We start from the raw sequence: 14,649 nt of genomic DNA on the forward strand, positions 1-14,649 counted from the left end.
CGTTAGGAAAGATTAGATGAATGTGCTAAAAAAAAAAAAGGGCCTGAAATCACTGATACAACCTTTAAATAACTCAAATAACAAGGTTAAATGGCTGAGCTTAACAAAGAATTGAAATTGTACTGATATGATTCCATGTTGTTGAAAAGGTCAAATGATGTCACTCCCTGTGTAGGAGGGCTGTCAAAATGATATTTCATCAGAACTGAACTCTGTTCACTTGCACCACGTGTCAGACAGGAAGTGAGCCAGTGGACATCGGTTTAACCCCTGACTTTAGTCGTGTCTGAAATCGATCAATAAGCACTTAGAAAGTTGCTCGGTGAGTCACAAGCTTTCTTGCATTCAGTTAAGACGTTCAATGCTTCGCCATAGCAGGAATATGACCACAATTAGTTGATATGAAATCAGTTTAAACCTAAATTCAACAAATCGGCCTTAGGCTCCACAAGAAAGACAAATATGGAAATGCGACACAATGCAGTCAGTTTTGTTCAGGAATGGCAATTAATTAGGCTGTTGAACTGGAACATTTAATGCTGTACTTTGTCAACATACAGCACATTCCTTGAACTGAAATGACTTTTGTTTTTCCTATTTTACAGTACAAATCAACTTCACCAGACTCAAACACACACACACTCCGAGCCACGCCTCAAAAGTCAAACTACGGTAACCCTACGGTAACCCTCTGTCTAACATGTGACTACACTCTGCTCTACCATCTTCACATTGTGGGTGTGTATGCATGTGTGAGATATCTAGACATCTCCTTCTAAGCTTTTCTTCTGTTATAATGTAGCATATGGTGCAGTATATATACGGCAACTACCTGGTACTTACTATTTTTAAAGATACTGGAACAGTATGCAATATTTCATAACAAACATTTAAAACCGTAATCTGCCACGCTGATTTCACATGACCTCTTTATGCTGCACATTTAATTCATTTACCATTTCGAATTATGATTGAAAGACATTTTTTATATAATTTTGTGTAAAACTTTTGCAAGTCTGCTATTATGATTAACTACTAATTCAAGAAGTGAGTAAAATTATTTCTGGTTCTTTATCACACTAGAAATAAAAGGTTAAGTTAGGCACAATGCATTGTGGGATACATTATCTAACACATTTGTGCTTTGAATGCACATTTTAGCAAAACTAGTTGTTTAAGCTATTTCAGACATACAGAAAATTCACATGCTGTGCATAGTATTCATATTCTTTAGTTTAGGTAATAGTTTGGAATAGTAACATACTGTTTTTCTCAAGTAAGCTGGCTGTGACGCAAGTCTTTACTTTGCTCCAGAATTAGACCAGTTTCCTACAGTCAGAAGACAGGGTGAGATGACAGGGGTTTTGGTGGTTAGATCACAAGACATAAATATGACCGAACTAAACATATAAAGCCATTATTGTGCTTATTAAGCTCATTGTGGAATGAGATAGATAACAGTGATATTCAGCTCTAATGAAAGTCCTGCAGTAGGACAATGGTGCTTGTAAAATATTTATACATCATGTGCTTGACCCTGCAGGAACAATGTGATAGTGAAAAGAGATTAAAGCGATCACATGAGAGAGAGTCTGAGTACAAACGGTTACAAATCCACTCAAAGTGACCTGAGAAAACCTGCCATGAAATAACACACATGCTGTCTGATGGGGTTTACACACAGAGCTGTCCACATTGCAGTATTCACGGCTGACTCAAATGTGTTAATGTGTAAAAACATCCTGAAAAGTCACAGATCACTGCTTGAAATGAATGGGCCATACAGAGAAAAAATGATGCTAAAGTACAAATATGACACTGCCTGCATTACATAGTGTCCTAACCTAGTTTGACTCAACAAAATGTTATTCTTGAAGATGATTGAAAATACTAATGCAACTCAATCAAAGCCTATCAAAACAGGCTATTTGATGATTAATGTGCAGGTTTGAGGAGAAGAGCTTGACCAATGAAATTTCGCTGTGGGCGTGGCTATCCAAGTAACAAAATGTCCACTTGTTGCAGCTGGTTAGTACAAAAATGGCATGGTAGATATTTTTTTTTCTATTCATTTTATCGTGTAACACTGTGTCCTAACCAGGTATGAAGTCAGTTGTCTATCCACACTGAAAGCAAGAAAAAAAAAAAAAAAAATTGTAACTGTCACGATACCGTGTGTTGAATGCAGCGCACGATAGGAATAGTCCAAGTTAATAGTATTTAATGATCAAATCCAAACACAGGAGAACACAACCACGTGAAACATAGATTAGGACGGACAGAGACTAAGGGGCTGTTTACACAACACCGTTTTCAACTAAAAATGGAAAACTTTTTATGTGTTTTGGCCGTTCATTTACACGACAACAGCGTTTTGGGTGCTTGAAAACGCAGACTTTTGAAACCGGCTTGCAAAGTGCAAGTTTTTGAAAATGTCCTCCGTGTAAATGACAAAACGCGAATCTCTGAAGACGATGACGTCATGCACGTTCGTATTACGTGTTCACTCTACAGTGTTTCATCGCCATCTACTGGCCTGACAGCAGAATACTGCGGTTTAGTCATTTTCGCGAATCTGTGTGAATGGGGATCGTTTTGACAATGGTGTCGTCTGCACGCGGAAAACTCTAAGGAAAAACTTCTCCGTTCTGAGCATATCGTTGTCGTGTAAACGTACCCTAATGGAGAACTCGGGTTTAAATAGGCTACATGGTACAAACAAAGGGAACTAATGAGATAACAGGTGAACAGTATAATTAACTAAACGAGTGGATGAAGATGAACACAGACCAACTAACTGAAACAAAAACGTAATGACACGGAGCATACATCTTACAGTAACACTTATTTTAACACTTATTTAACAACTATTTTAAGGTGACGTAGTTACACGTTACTACATGTAATTATGCATAATTTACTGTTATTACTAGACTAAGTACAAGTAACTAACCCTAAACCAAACCCTAACTGTAACTATAGTAAGTACATGTAGTTAATTAATATTACTTAATACTTATTTGAGTAAGTACAATGTAACTACATCACCTTAAAATAAAGTGTAACCAAAAATGCTGAATGGCACACCATAATGAGAGACAACTTGAACATAGGCCTATTTCATATTTAATGTACAGCTATTTATATATCAATTTCACTGTGGGCGGAGCTACCAAGCAGAAATTAAACAGAAGCACTGTTGCTCTTTATTTGTCTTCATCTGTTCGCATAAAAAGTCTGAACATGCTATCTAGTTTATGAAAACTTCACAATCAGTCACAATTCAGTAATTTTAATCCCTTGAGCATTATATACTTTCTGTTGATTATTCTAGATCATCTACAGTGACTAAACTTAGCTGGCATTCTATCTCCAAAGCATTCCCACAAGATCATGCAACGCGTGTTGCCTGGAGCAGTGTGGACAGACATGACCAATTGGAAGTCTGCTGGAAAATCTGCTGTTTTAACACATCAGTACAGCGCGCTGGCGTCTGGGGTATTTCTTGTCCTCCGGCAAGCCTGGGCCACATCCATTAAACGCGTCAAAAAGCGTCTGTGCCCCGGCGGGACTCACAGGTTTGCATTTGAATGTCACCATTTAGATGGTCCAACATTCACAGCGCTTATTTACAGTCCAGATTATTCCAGATTCTACACTGGCCTGTAAATGCTAGACTGAGTCAAATGCCATGAGCTGGTTTAAGTCTCCTCTACACAAGATGTAATTTGAAAAATAGATCCGCGGCCCGATTCGCCAAGACGGAGCTGTGAATGTCAGATTTATTGACCTTTACGAAAAGACGTCATCCCTCAACCACCTGAGCAATTCCTGTTTTCATATGTTGATTTTTTTGGTCGTCTCCATGTAAAAGTGTCCCGTTCGTTGTGAATGTCTGAATTTGACAAATGCGGAATAACAGTGATTCCAGTGTAAAATTCCAGTGGATTTGTTCCGTTCTCAGTGAGCTTCTGTAGCCAGGAGTTTGTTGAGTCTTCAGCAGGCTGTTTGTGTCAGTTCAGCCCTGCTAGAAACACCTCATTAAACAAAATCCCTGAGCACTAGAAGAGATGTTGACACTCAGTTTTGTAGCAAATACATGAAGGAAACCAGAAGCCTAGTTTCCTCACCATAACATTAAATGCGTCATATACAATAAAAATCCATGTCATGACTCATATGTGGTTCCTTCATGTTTTGATTGAACTCTTTCTGACCCTTCAAACGACATGTTAGCCCCAGCTAACTACTGTACTTACAAATAACAGAAACCAAAGGAGTGCACATGCACCTAAATCAAATCATTCCCAGTCGAGGTGTCCGGCACACGGCGTACCGCTCAAGTCAAACCCCAATGTCACCCGTCACACGCTTCAAATGTGTTGTTGTGGTGTACAAATACATGTCTGTGTATTTCTGATGGAGCCAGATGGCTGGCGCGTTGCATTGGCAGAATAAGCATCCAATATGTTCCTAACAGGGATTTATGCCGGATAACGGAATATTTTCCTGCCAGTCCATCTAAGAGAAGCTTAAAGACCAGACCAGACTAGACAAGTCATTAAGAAACGGCAGTCAAAAGCAGTCGGTCGACGTGAGCCAAACACAGAGGAACAATAAAAGAGAAAGAGCGTAAACATCCATCGCCTTACCTGCCTGTGTGACCCCGTAGGCGTGATCTGCGCACCCGCTTTGGTCCTATGTCATTAGTTCAGAGGGAGGGAGTGTGTGTGACTACGGCAGGTCTCAGTGTTGACACGGACATGAGCGGCTCACGGCTGCTTCTGGTGCTGGTGCTGATGCTGTTGTTGCCATGGCGATCATTCAGCTCCTGCGTGCTGCGGTACCGCGCTTGCGTTCTCCCACCTCCAGAGATGATGTCCAATCTGCCTAAGTGCTGCTGCGCCACTCGCTTGGCCCCTCTCTCTCTCTCTCTCTCTCTCTCTCTCTCTCTCTCTCTCTCTCTCTCTCTCTCTCTCTCTCTCTCTCTCTGAAGCTGGATGCATGATAATGCTCAAGGATAGATCTGTGCTCTGTGTTGTCAGATGCACCATGCATGCAGGCTTACGCCAGTGTCAATAGATGTGAGATACAATAGTTCAACTTTACACACATTCAACCCACCAAATGTGTCCACGTACTTGTTGAGGATTACAACCTAAATTGATTGTGGTTTGATTGAACTATTTCCTTTTGCACTACGGGAGCTATTAAGTAATAAACCAATCAGTAAATCATTAAATTAATCTAAAATAATTACCACAATTATTTGCTGTATGTGTGTGTGTGTGTGTGTGTGTTCACCTCTACCTATTATATCAGCATTGGCTGGCCAGCAGCTATTTTATGAATGGCTTTTTGCTTAAATGGCAGTTTCAGACTCTCTAAATTTTAGTTATTGTCAGAGGGTTTATTATTAGTATTAGTATTATTGTTATTATTATTTTCCTTGCCATCATGGATCGGTTTATCTTAAAGATACAGTTATATTTTATATACTGTATATTATTATTATTATTTAAGAATGGGAAAAGTCACAATGCAGCTAAAAACCTTGTTTTGTGTACTTAAAGTTAAACCCTATGTTAGCCAGAACCTCCCCTTAAAGGGACAGTTCACCCAAAAATTTTATTCTGTCAACATTTACTCAGCCTCAAATTGTTCCAAACCTGTATGGATTTCTTTCTTCTGCTGAACACAAAAGAAGATATTTTGAAGAAAATGGGAATACAAACAATTGATGGGCCCCATTGACTTCCACAGTGTAAGGAAAAAAATACTATGGAAGTCAATGGGGTCCATCATCTGTTTGGTTACCAACATTTTTCTAAATATCTTCTTTTGTGTTAAGCACAATAAAGAAATTCATACAGGTTTGGAACGACTTGAGGGTGAGTAAATGATGACAGAATTTTCATTTTGGGTGAACTGTCTCTTTAATACTCGCATAAGATTGAGTTAATCACACATGAGGATTTTGATGTACTGGCCAAAAAATGGTTAGACCATCTTTTTTTAAACAGTATTGCTGTAAGAAGATATATTAATTATATGCCCATGAGTGTTGGGTGTTAAGCCTCTCCAATAACATATTTATGTTGCCAAGCGTTCAGAGCATTCACACTGATGGTTGTTTAAACACACAGTGTGTGCTGTGCAGTAAAAGCATGCAGGTCTGTTTCGGCCAGTGAATGTAGAGGTCACCTCAGTGTGTGTACCAATCAAATATTGATGCTGTATCGATGCAGTCAGTATATACATCCTTCTGAGAGTGTTTTTAAAAGCTCACGTGGGTAGTTGCACAATAATGCTGCATTTCTGAGTACTAGCAGACTCTGCAGGTGTGCTGACAGTGTTATGGGTTGATCTAAACTGCACCATCTGGTCTTGGACAGGTAACTTCCTGATTTTATCTGCATACAGGAAACCTGAAATACTAGGGGGTGATGCCATTGCATAAGCAAACACCATGAGTTCTGCAAACCTTAGAAACCTGCAATTACATGCAAACTCTTGCTATTTTTGCAGTATGTTTGCTATAAAAAAAATCACATTTTCTGAATGCACAGAATGTGCAGATGAACTGCTACATTTGCCGAAAATGTGTACAAAGAGCACACCACTGTATCCCATAATGAAATGCAACAACTTGACCTATCAGTGTTATGAATGAATCATAAGCAATATTTACTGCAATTTTAATATTATATTTTTTTGTGAAATTTCATGAAAATGACTGCTTCAACCAGGTTTCCTCCCCTGTCTGTCATTGGATAAACAGTTTTTTCTTTAAGTGAATTTTTTCAAGGAAATCAACCCATGAATGGTTTACCTATAGTTATGTATGTAAACCTATCTATATAGGGACAAGAGAAAGTATTTTAACCAAAAGTTATACACTTTTTTGTAAGACATTTTTATACAAGATTGAATTTTAAAATACATGTTTTTATTTTTTAACACCACTTGCTGAAGGTCATGTGACAGCAATGTCAGAGGTAATGCAACAACAAGAATATAACTTTTTAAAATGTATAACTGAATAGCCTACTAGCATACAACTATTGCTATTTCTGTTATATACATTTACAAGTCTTTATATTGATAATTTTTTTATGAACAGGTTGCTCATATTTGAACTTTATCATTTGGTAGTTAAAAGTACTGTAGGTATATTAACATTATATCACTTAAAGAAATATATGATTATAAGTTGTAAAATATACTGGCATTCTGTAAAACTGAAAACACCCTAACCTTTCACACAGAAATCCCAGTAAATTACCGTAAAATGACCAGAATGACTTTACCGGTAAATACACAAATATGCTGTTTTGACAGAATTTTTTTTTTTTTTTTTTTTTTGTTAAGAGACTATTCACACGTCAGCACCAAAAAATCAGTAAATTCTGTGATGTCAGTCATCGGAAATGGATCTTTAAACGCTGTTGTCTTCATTCGCCTGCATGTGGAGAATCGCTTTGGTTTCACTATCTGTTCAATTTGACAATTGTTTTTTGACAGGCATGAGTTGATGATCAAACAGAACGCTAACTGTCTGAGTAGGCACTACATTTGAATTTGAACTTACTTTGCAACCCTTAAAAAACATCCGCCATGTTGTTTACTGTCTCGTGAAATCAATTTTCACTGCCATTCATAAATCCTCTACCGTGGCTTCATGCTATAGTAAAGTGTCAATCGAATGCACACTTCAGAATCTCAATGGAAGTAGTAGGTCATCGTGGTACTTTTCGCCTATTTTTTTTATTTAAATACTTTGAATTTCAGACATACTACTCTGTTGGGATACTGTTTTTCGCATACTATATAGTAGGAAAGTATTCAATTCAGACGCAGCAAGGGACAAATCTGCGAGATGCGGCACAATGGTCAAAGATGTCCATCTAGCACATATTTACATAGAAAAACTATTAAAATGCAGCGGCGCTTACTGTAAACAGAGTGGAGTCATCTCTGTATGAACTGTATGATTGGCCCAAAGCAGAATTCTTACATCAGTGCATTCTGACCCCGTACGTACTCGTACACACACTGGTAATTAACTGGTAATGTTACAACTTATCACACTGGTAAATTACCAGAACTGATTTACAGTTTTTTTTTTAAAAGGTCCTGTTCATACGTGATCTCTTAACGGTAATTTACCAGTAAAGACTGTATGTGTCTGTGAAAGGGGTTATTGTGACAGTATTTTTGCGGGCAATTTCAGGCAACCACAGCTGCCAGGTTTTACCGTAAATTTAACAGGATATTTTTTTTACGGTGTAGTGTAAAATATGGCATATTGTCACTGCATAATGTGAACATTTTTACCTGCTAATATGCAGTAAGCATGTTAGTATTCTATTTCAAACCTAGCCTCAGGTGGTGTCATTCTGTACTAATTGACCACACATGCTCTCTGTCACACAATGATGCTGTATTAGCAGCCTTGATTTTTTTTTTATGGTTCACTATCAGTACAAGAGAAGCCAGAGAATGTCTGACACAGTAATTTTGCAGTCTTCACGCATTCTTCATGTTTTTTTTTTTTTTTTTTTTGCTTGGTGTCTAAAATCGTTAATTAATGACCAGCCATCCAGATGTTCCATGACAGCCTGAACGTGTTTTATGAGTACATGATGCATGCTTCAGCATTTCTTCGTTTTTTTAAAGTTGGTGCTATAACTTTTTCAAGTGCTTTTCACTTTCTTTTTATAACAGACAAAACTGCTTTAATCTTGTGAAGAGTGAATGAAGGTGTTGAATTATATATCCTGTAAGATGAAATGCAGATTCTGTCTGAGCCCTACAGCAATACCCTAAGTCCTCTTGTAAGGTATAAATTACATAACATTTGATGTAACAGAAGTCATTGTGGCTGACATGCCTGTGAGCAAGTAACTTTCATAGACCCGTTTTGATGTCATTAGTATTTCCTTTCCCAGAATCCTCCTCTGATGAGGGCAAAGCTGCAAGGCAAGACCTTTATAGTGAGGGTGCTTATGCAAGCAGACTCAGATCGACCTCACAGTCATTTTACAGCGACTTACAATCTCCTTTTTCTTTTCAGAGCATTCCCAAAGGGGTCTCCAATGTTCATTTATATAATCAAATAAGGACTAATCTAATATAAACATGCAAATGTTTTATCGGTTTATTATGCAATATGTCCCATCTGTTAGATGTACCTCAACATCCCTCACAGTTAGTCATCAGTATGCCTAACCATTTTCTGAGGAAGATTGGCAGAGATTTGTTTCCTGCTGCTTTTCTTATTCCATCAGCTTTTTTTTTTTTTTTGTGCCTTCAATGTTTAAACACATATTTTTGGCTTAAATTGAGATGTCCCAATTGACAGATTTATCTCAACATCCTTCACTATTAGTCATCAGTCGGTTTAACTAGAAACCTGCACCCACTGAATTCTGCAGAAAACTCCACCTTTTTTAACCATTTTTACCATTTTTGTTTAACCTTTTTATCATTTTAAATCGCTTTTGCATATTTTCTCCAAAAATCGACGCAGAAAATGTGACAAATCAAAGTTTGAAGGAGCACTACAGTGCAGTAATTTCAGTGCCAGTCTACCTGGAGAAACCTTGGATTCAGCATTGTTAAAGGACACTACCTTCTCCTCATTATTTTCCAGCAACGTCTTTACCCGCATATGCAACTTTTGTGCAATCAGCACGGATTTATTCATGCAGTTGGAAGTATGATTCGTGAATAATGGTTGTCAACCAGGTGGTATGCTGAAAGTATTTTTTTAACCAGCTTCAAGAACACACAATCTAACATAATGTTTATGACAGGCTCTCCCCACAGTAGGGCTTCCCATTAGAAGAATTACCGCTGCTCAACATGTGTTATTAGCTCCTGTGCAGAAATGAAAAAAGGTGCTCGTAATGCCCGAGGCGCAACATCTCCCTTAACCATCAGTCATAAAAAAACATGCCACCACCCCTCGAAGCTCACCCAGCCAATGGGACGCCAGGAACCAAGCCAGGTCGCCCTTGCAAAAAAACCCTTAATGTGTCCCAAAAGTTTGGCATCTCTTGCACAGGTCGTCTTCAGTCAGATAGGCCTGTGGGCAGAGCTGAATACGGACTGGAGGGGGACGACGCATCTCTGGACCAAAGGACAAAACTTCTCCTACATCCTTTCAGACTCTCACATCCCCGTTGAGGGACAGAAACATGGCTCCTCAACTCAGCATGAGCAGGTAAGATCTCAAACCTTTGGTGACCCTCATGGAAAACATGAAAAAGATCTTAACTTATTTTTTGAGACTATTTTTTGGGAATATTTCCCTCTGACTCTTTTTTTGAGTGACTAGAATGTTTTGAATAATCACAGACTGTAAAATGAATTCCTATTCCCTGAGCAATTTGTGTCTAATTTCCCTTCGATAAGCTAACTGTACCTTAACACACTTTAACACCTAAATTGAGGCTTAACTGCGTCTGTGTTGATCAATAGGTGTTTATATCTTAGAGTTTTTAAGGCAGGCTCTTCTCTGTTAGTACATGATAAAATACCTGTGTGAATCTGTATGATTTTCTCTTCTTCTAAGCACCTTTGTAATTATAGTTTAGATGAAAGTTGAGGAGGAACTTCCCTCAACATCTGGATGAAAGACAGCAGTTGGTTTGTTCAGAAAAACAGCAGTTGTCTTGAAAGAGACTGGCACGTCCGTCCCAACACAAATATGATGATGTTCTCCATATTACAGTGTGTGCGTCCGCAAGATGAGAATGTTGGACACATTAGGCCACATGTTAGCTACTCAGTTGAAATTAGTGACTTTATAGGAGTATATTGACTGTAATATCATTGTCAGAGGTTATGGAAAACCTGTTAATATCAGGGAATTTTAAAATTGTGATTTCCAAGCCTGGAAGAGTAATACAAATCTAAAATATTCTAAAAAGAAATATTTTTTTAAATGCTTTTTAATTTTTTTTTATAATTCATGTAAATTCTTTGGTCAAGAGGTTTAAGAACCCTGCACGGTACTTTAGTATATGGTATACCACTAAAATTATATTCCAAAGAAGTACCATGTTTTGTTTTTTTAAGGATTTTGGGCAAATACTATAGTATTATCATCAGATTTTTTTACTGCCACAAATTTGTACGGGCATTTACTGTGCATGTTACTTCATGGTACGAATATGGAACATTTCCAATGTTTTGTGGCTGATGTTCAGTGATTCAGTTGTTATATAAAGCGGACAGAGTTCCCCCTCAGTTTTGTTATTTTTACTCTGTTGCTGGTCACAAATCTCCTGTACTATGATTAATCAGTAGCTTGTGATTTCTTAAACATTCTCTCATACGTTCGTGTTCAGAAAGCAAATGAAGCCCTGGATGGATTACGGGTGTTCAGCAGGATGAAATCCAAGATTTAAATAACCCCACCTTCTAATCTGAGCTTCACCCACTACTGTATGAGACAGAGAGAGAGTCCTACAAAACCTCATGCCATACTGCCTTATACAGTATGTAGTATGCAATGGATAATGGTAGGACTAAATACTAAATAATTAACATATTTCTTATGTTTTCACTTGGAAAACTGTGATCATTAACTAGCATTTTGATTTCTGGAAATGTTTTCTGACCAAGTTGCCTTCACTGAGAGCTTTGTGTTGTTAGGTAATTCTCACAGTGAGTCTACATGGTCACATATTAACTCAATTAAAAAGTTAAAGTTAAATTTAGGGACTAAATTTAAATGAGGACCCCCTCGAAAATGAGGTGTTCCATCTCAAGGGGTTATCCTTAATAAAATGAAAATGAAATTTAGCATTACCAAATGTGCCATGATATTTAATTATACTTTGCTTTAATTGCAACAATGAGAATTGGCAGAAATGTGCTAAATTATCAATAAAATAATGTGGTAACACTTTACAGTAAGGTTTCATTAGTTAACATTAGTTAACTACTTCAGTTAACAAGATTTAAGAGTGAACAACACTTCTACAGCATTCATTAATCTTAGTTAACGTTAATTTCAATTATCAAAAGTTTCATTTGTTAACATTACTTAATGCACTGTGAGATAACATGAACAAATAATGAATTACTATTTTTATTAACTAACATTAACAAAGATGAATAAATACTGTAATAAATGTATTGCTCATTGTTAGTTCATGTTTCATGTACAATAACTAATGTTAACTAATGAGACCTTATTGTAAAGTGTTACCATAATCTTAATTATGCTAAAATGTTTTTATTTCTTTTCTTTTTCAAAATGTTTTTAATTTCAATCATTTTGATTTCAGTTACAATCATATCTGAGAGCTGTAACTAAAAACGTAAACTCAAGCATATTCATATCATATCAATATAGTGATTAGCTTCATTACTCGGCCTCCTCTCCACCAATAAGCTGGTGTGTGGTGGGCGCTCTGGCACAATATGGCTGCCGTCACATCATCCAGGTGGATGCTGCACATTGGTGGCAGTTGAGGAGATTCCTCCTTCCATATGTAAAGCGCTTTGAGTGTAACAAATGTAACAAATTATTATTATTATTATATGCACATTCTCTAACTTTTATTTCCGCTTATCTGAAGTTGCATAATTGTCTGTATTGTGCTCTGATCCTTCTGTTTAACTGTTCTGTCATCTTCACACACGCTTCTGCCTCAACACAAGAGCTGCAATTGAAAAATACAAGCTGTTATTTTTGTATAATAGAACATTTGCTTGCAAAGCAAAAGCATTTGTCAAGGGAATGAGATTAAGCTGAGAGAGAGAGAGAGGATCTTTTTGACAGTCCTAACAGGGTTGACCGAGATGCATATGAAATTGTGTATACATCCCGAAAAAATGTATCATGGTTTCCACAAAAACATTAAGGAGCACAACTGTTTTCAACATTCATAATAATAATAAATGTTTCTTGAGCATCAAATTAGCGTATTAGAAATTTCCTTCAGAAATGATCATGTGACACTGAAGACTGGAGTAATGATGCTGAAAATTCAGCTTTGCATCACATGAATAAATTATATTTTGAATATATTCAAATATATTTTAATTTGTTATTCAAATCTTGACATCTGCCTTAGTGCGTTCATTAGATTTAATCAGAGAAGATCTGATGTCTGAATCGTTTAGTCAGGCAGATATTTATAATGAATCCGTGTCAGCAAACTTGAACACATGACTGACGGGCAGAGAGCTTGCCAAGTTTTGTGATCGACCAACACGTGCGTAGGCCGATTGTAAGTGCTGCAGTGCTGTCACAAAGACTGCTGTGAATTCTCAGGGCTTCTGTTTCAGATATCGGATATCTGTCAGGTAACAGGACAATTTATGCATAATATTTGCAAAACAATCACTTACAGGAGCTGTAAAATGTTTACCATTAATCCAGTAGAACGAAAGGGCACTGAATGACTTGCTGCATGTATTTTGGACTTGCTTCTGACCCTGACAAGAGCCTAAAGCTCACTGTGTGATGGATGGATGGATCATGGATGGATGGATGACAGGGTTAGGTGTGTGCAATGCTGTGTATAGATTGTGCACATTGTGTGAGACTCATGACTCATTCATCATTACAGAGCCAGAATATATTCCTGTCACCTTCCTGTGCCTCTAGCCAATTTAAATCAACAACAACAACCACACACACACACACACACACACACCCACACACACACATACAGGGACAGGTGGCTCGGGTCTGATCAAAAGCTCAGTGTCTCTTTCCCTATCTCAGCATGGGTGTCTTCCAGTCTGGAGCTGCTGGGGTTTCTTGAGTGTCTGTGTCTGAATGACTTGAATAATCTGGTCTTCAGTGTGGTTATTGTTCAAAACTTTGGGCTCAGTACTATTGTTTTACTGTTTTTGAAAGAAGTTTTGTTTAGAAAATACAGTAAAAACAATAATATTATGAAATATTGCAATTTAAATTAACTGTTTTCTATTTGAATACATTTTAAAATATAATTTATTCCTGTGATGCAAAGCTGAATTTTCAGCATCATTCCTCCAGTCTTCAGTGTCACATGATCCTTCAGAAATCATTCTAATATGATGATTTGCTGCTCAAGAAACATTTCATATTATTCTTATTATTAATGTTGAAAACAGTTGTGCTGCTTCATATTTTTGTGGAAACCGTGTTACTTTTTTTCAGGATTCTTTCATAAATGGAAAGTTCAAAAGAACAGCATTTATTTGAAATATTTTTCTGCATTATAAATGTCTTTAATGCCATTCATTTAATGCATCATTGCTGAATAGAAGTATGAATTTCTTTTAAAAAATCCAACATTTTCATCAAAACATATTTTTAATCAGAGACACCAAATATCCATATTCCTGCTTTAAACCCACTTTCAAAACCTTTAAAAAAGGGGGGCACGTCTTGTCAATATTCGTTTGCATGTATTAGTTTTGTGATAACAATGTTTTGTGAATCAGAATGCTGTATGTCACTGTCTCTGGCAGGAGTCGGGTCTGGCGACGGACATTGACAGGATGTTTAACACGTATGATTGTCTTCACTTTGCTCTGGGCTCCAGCTCTCGCTCGTGAGTATCTTCTTTTGATGTTTAATGTGTCTCAGAAATTTTAACAAGTGATTAAATACTCTTGCTCTGGTACTCATCCCAT

At 37.2% G+C, this 14,649-nt stretch overlaps 1 protein-coding gene across 3 annotated transcripts in view; it reads left to right on the top strand.

Annotated features, from left to right (window-relative positions):
* Nucleotides 1–10,108: 10,108 nt before the first annotated feature.
* col9a1c (collagen, type IX, alpha 1c) overlaps nucleotides 10,109–14,649 on the top strand; it is a 39,642-nt gene continuing 35,101 nt past the window's right edge. For all 3 annotated transcript variants that reach the window (XM_084423002.1, XM_084423003.1, XM_084423004.1), the window contains exons 1-2: nucleotides 10,109–10,228; nucleotides 14,485–14,567. In XM_084423002.1, coding sequence (XP_084279128.1) covers nucleotides 10,203–10,228; nucleotides 14,485–14,567 — 109 coding nt within the window. In that variant the 5' untranslated portion in view covers nucleotides 10,109–10,202. The remainder of the gene's footprint in view (nucleotides 10,229–14,484; nucleotides 14,568–14,649) is intronic.

This window comes from Rutilus rutilus (genome assembly GCF_951802725.1).
Source record: "Rutilus rutilus genome assembly, chromosome: 11".
Taxonomy (NCBI): Eukaryota; Metazoa; Chordata; class Actinopteri; order Cypriniformes; family Leuciscidae; genus Rutilus; species Rutilus rutilus.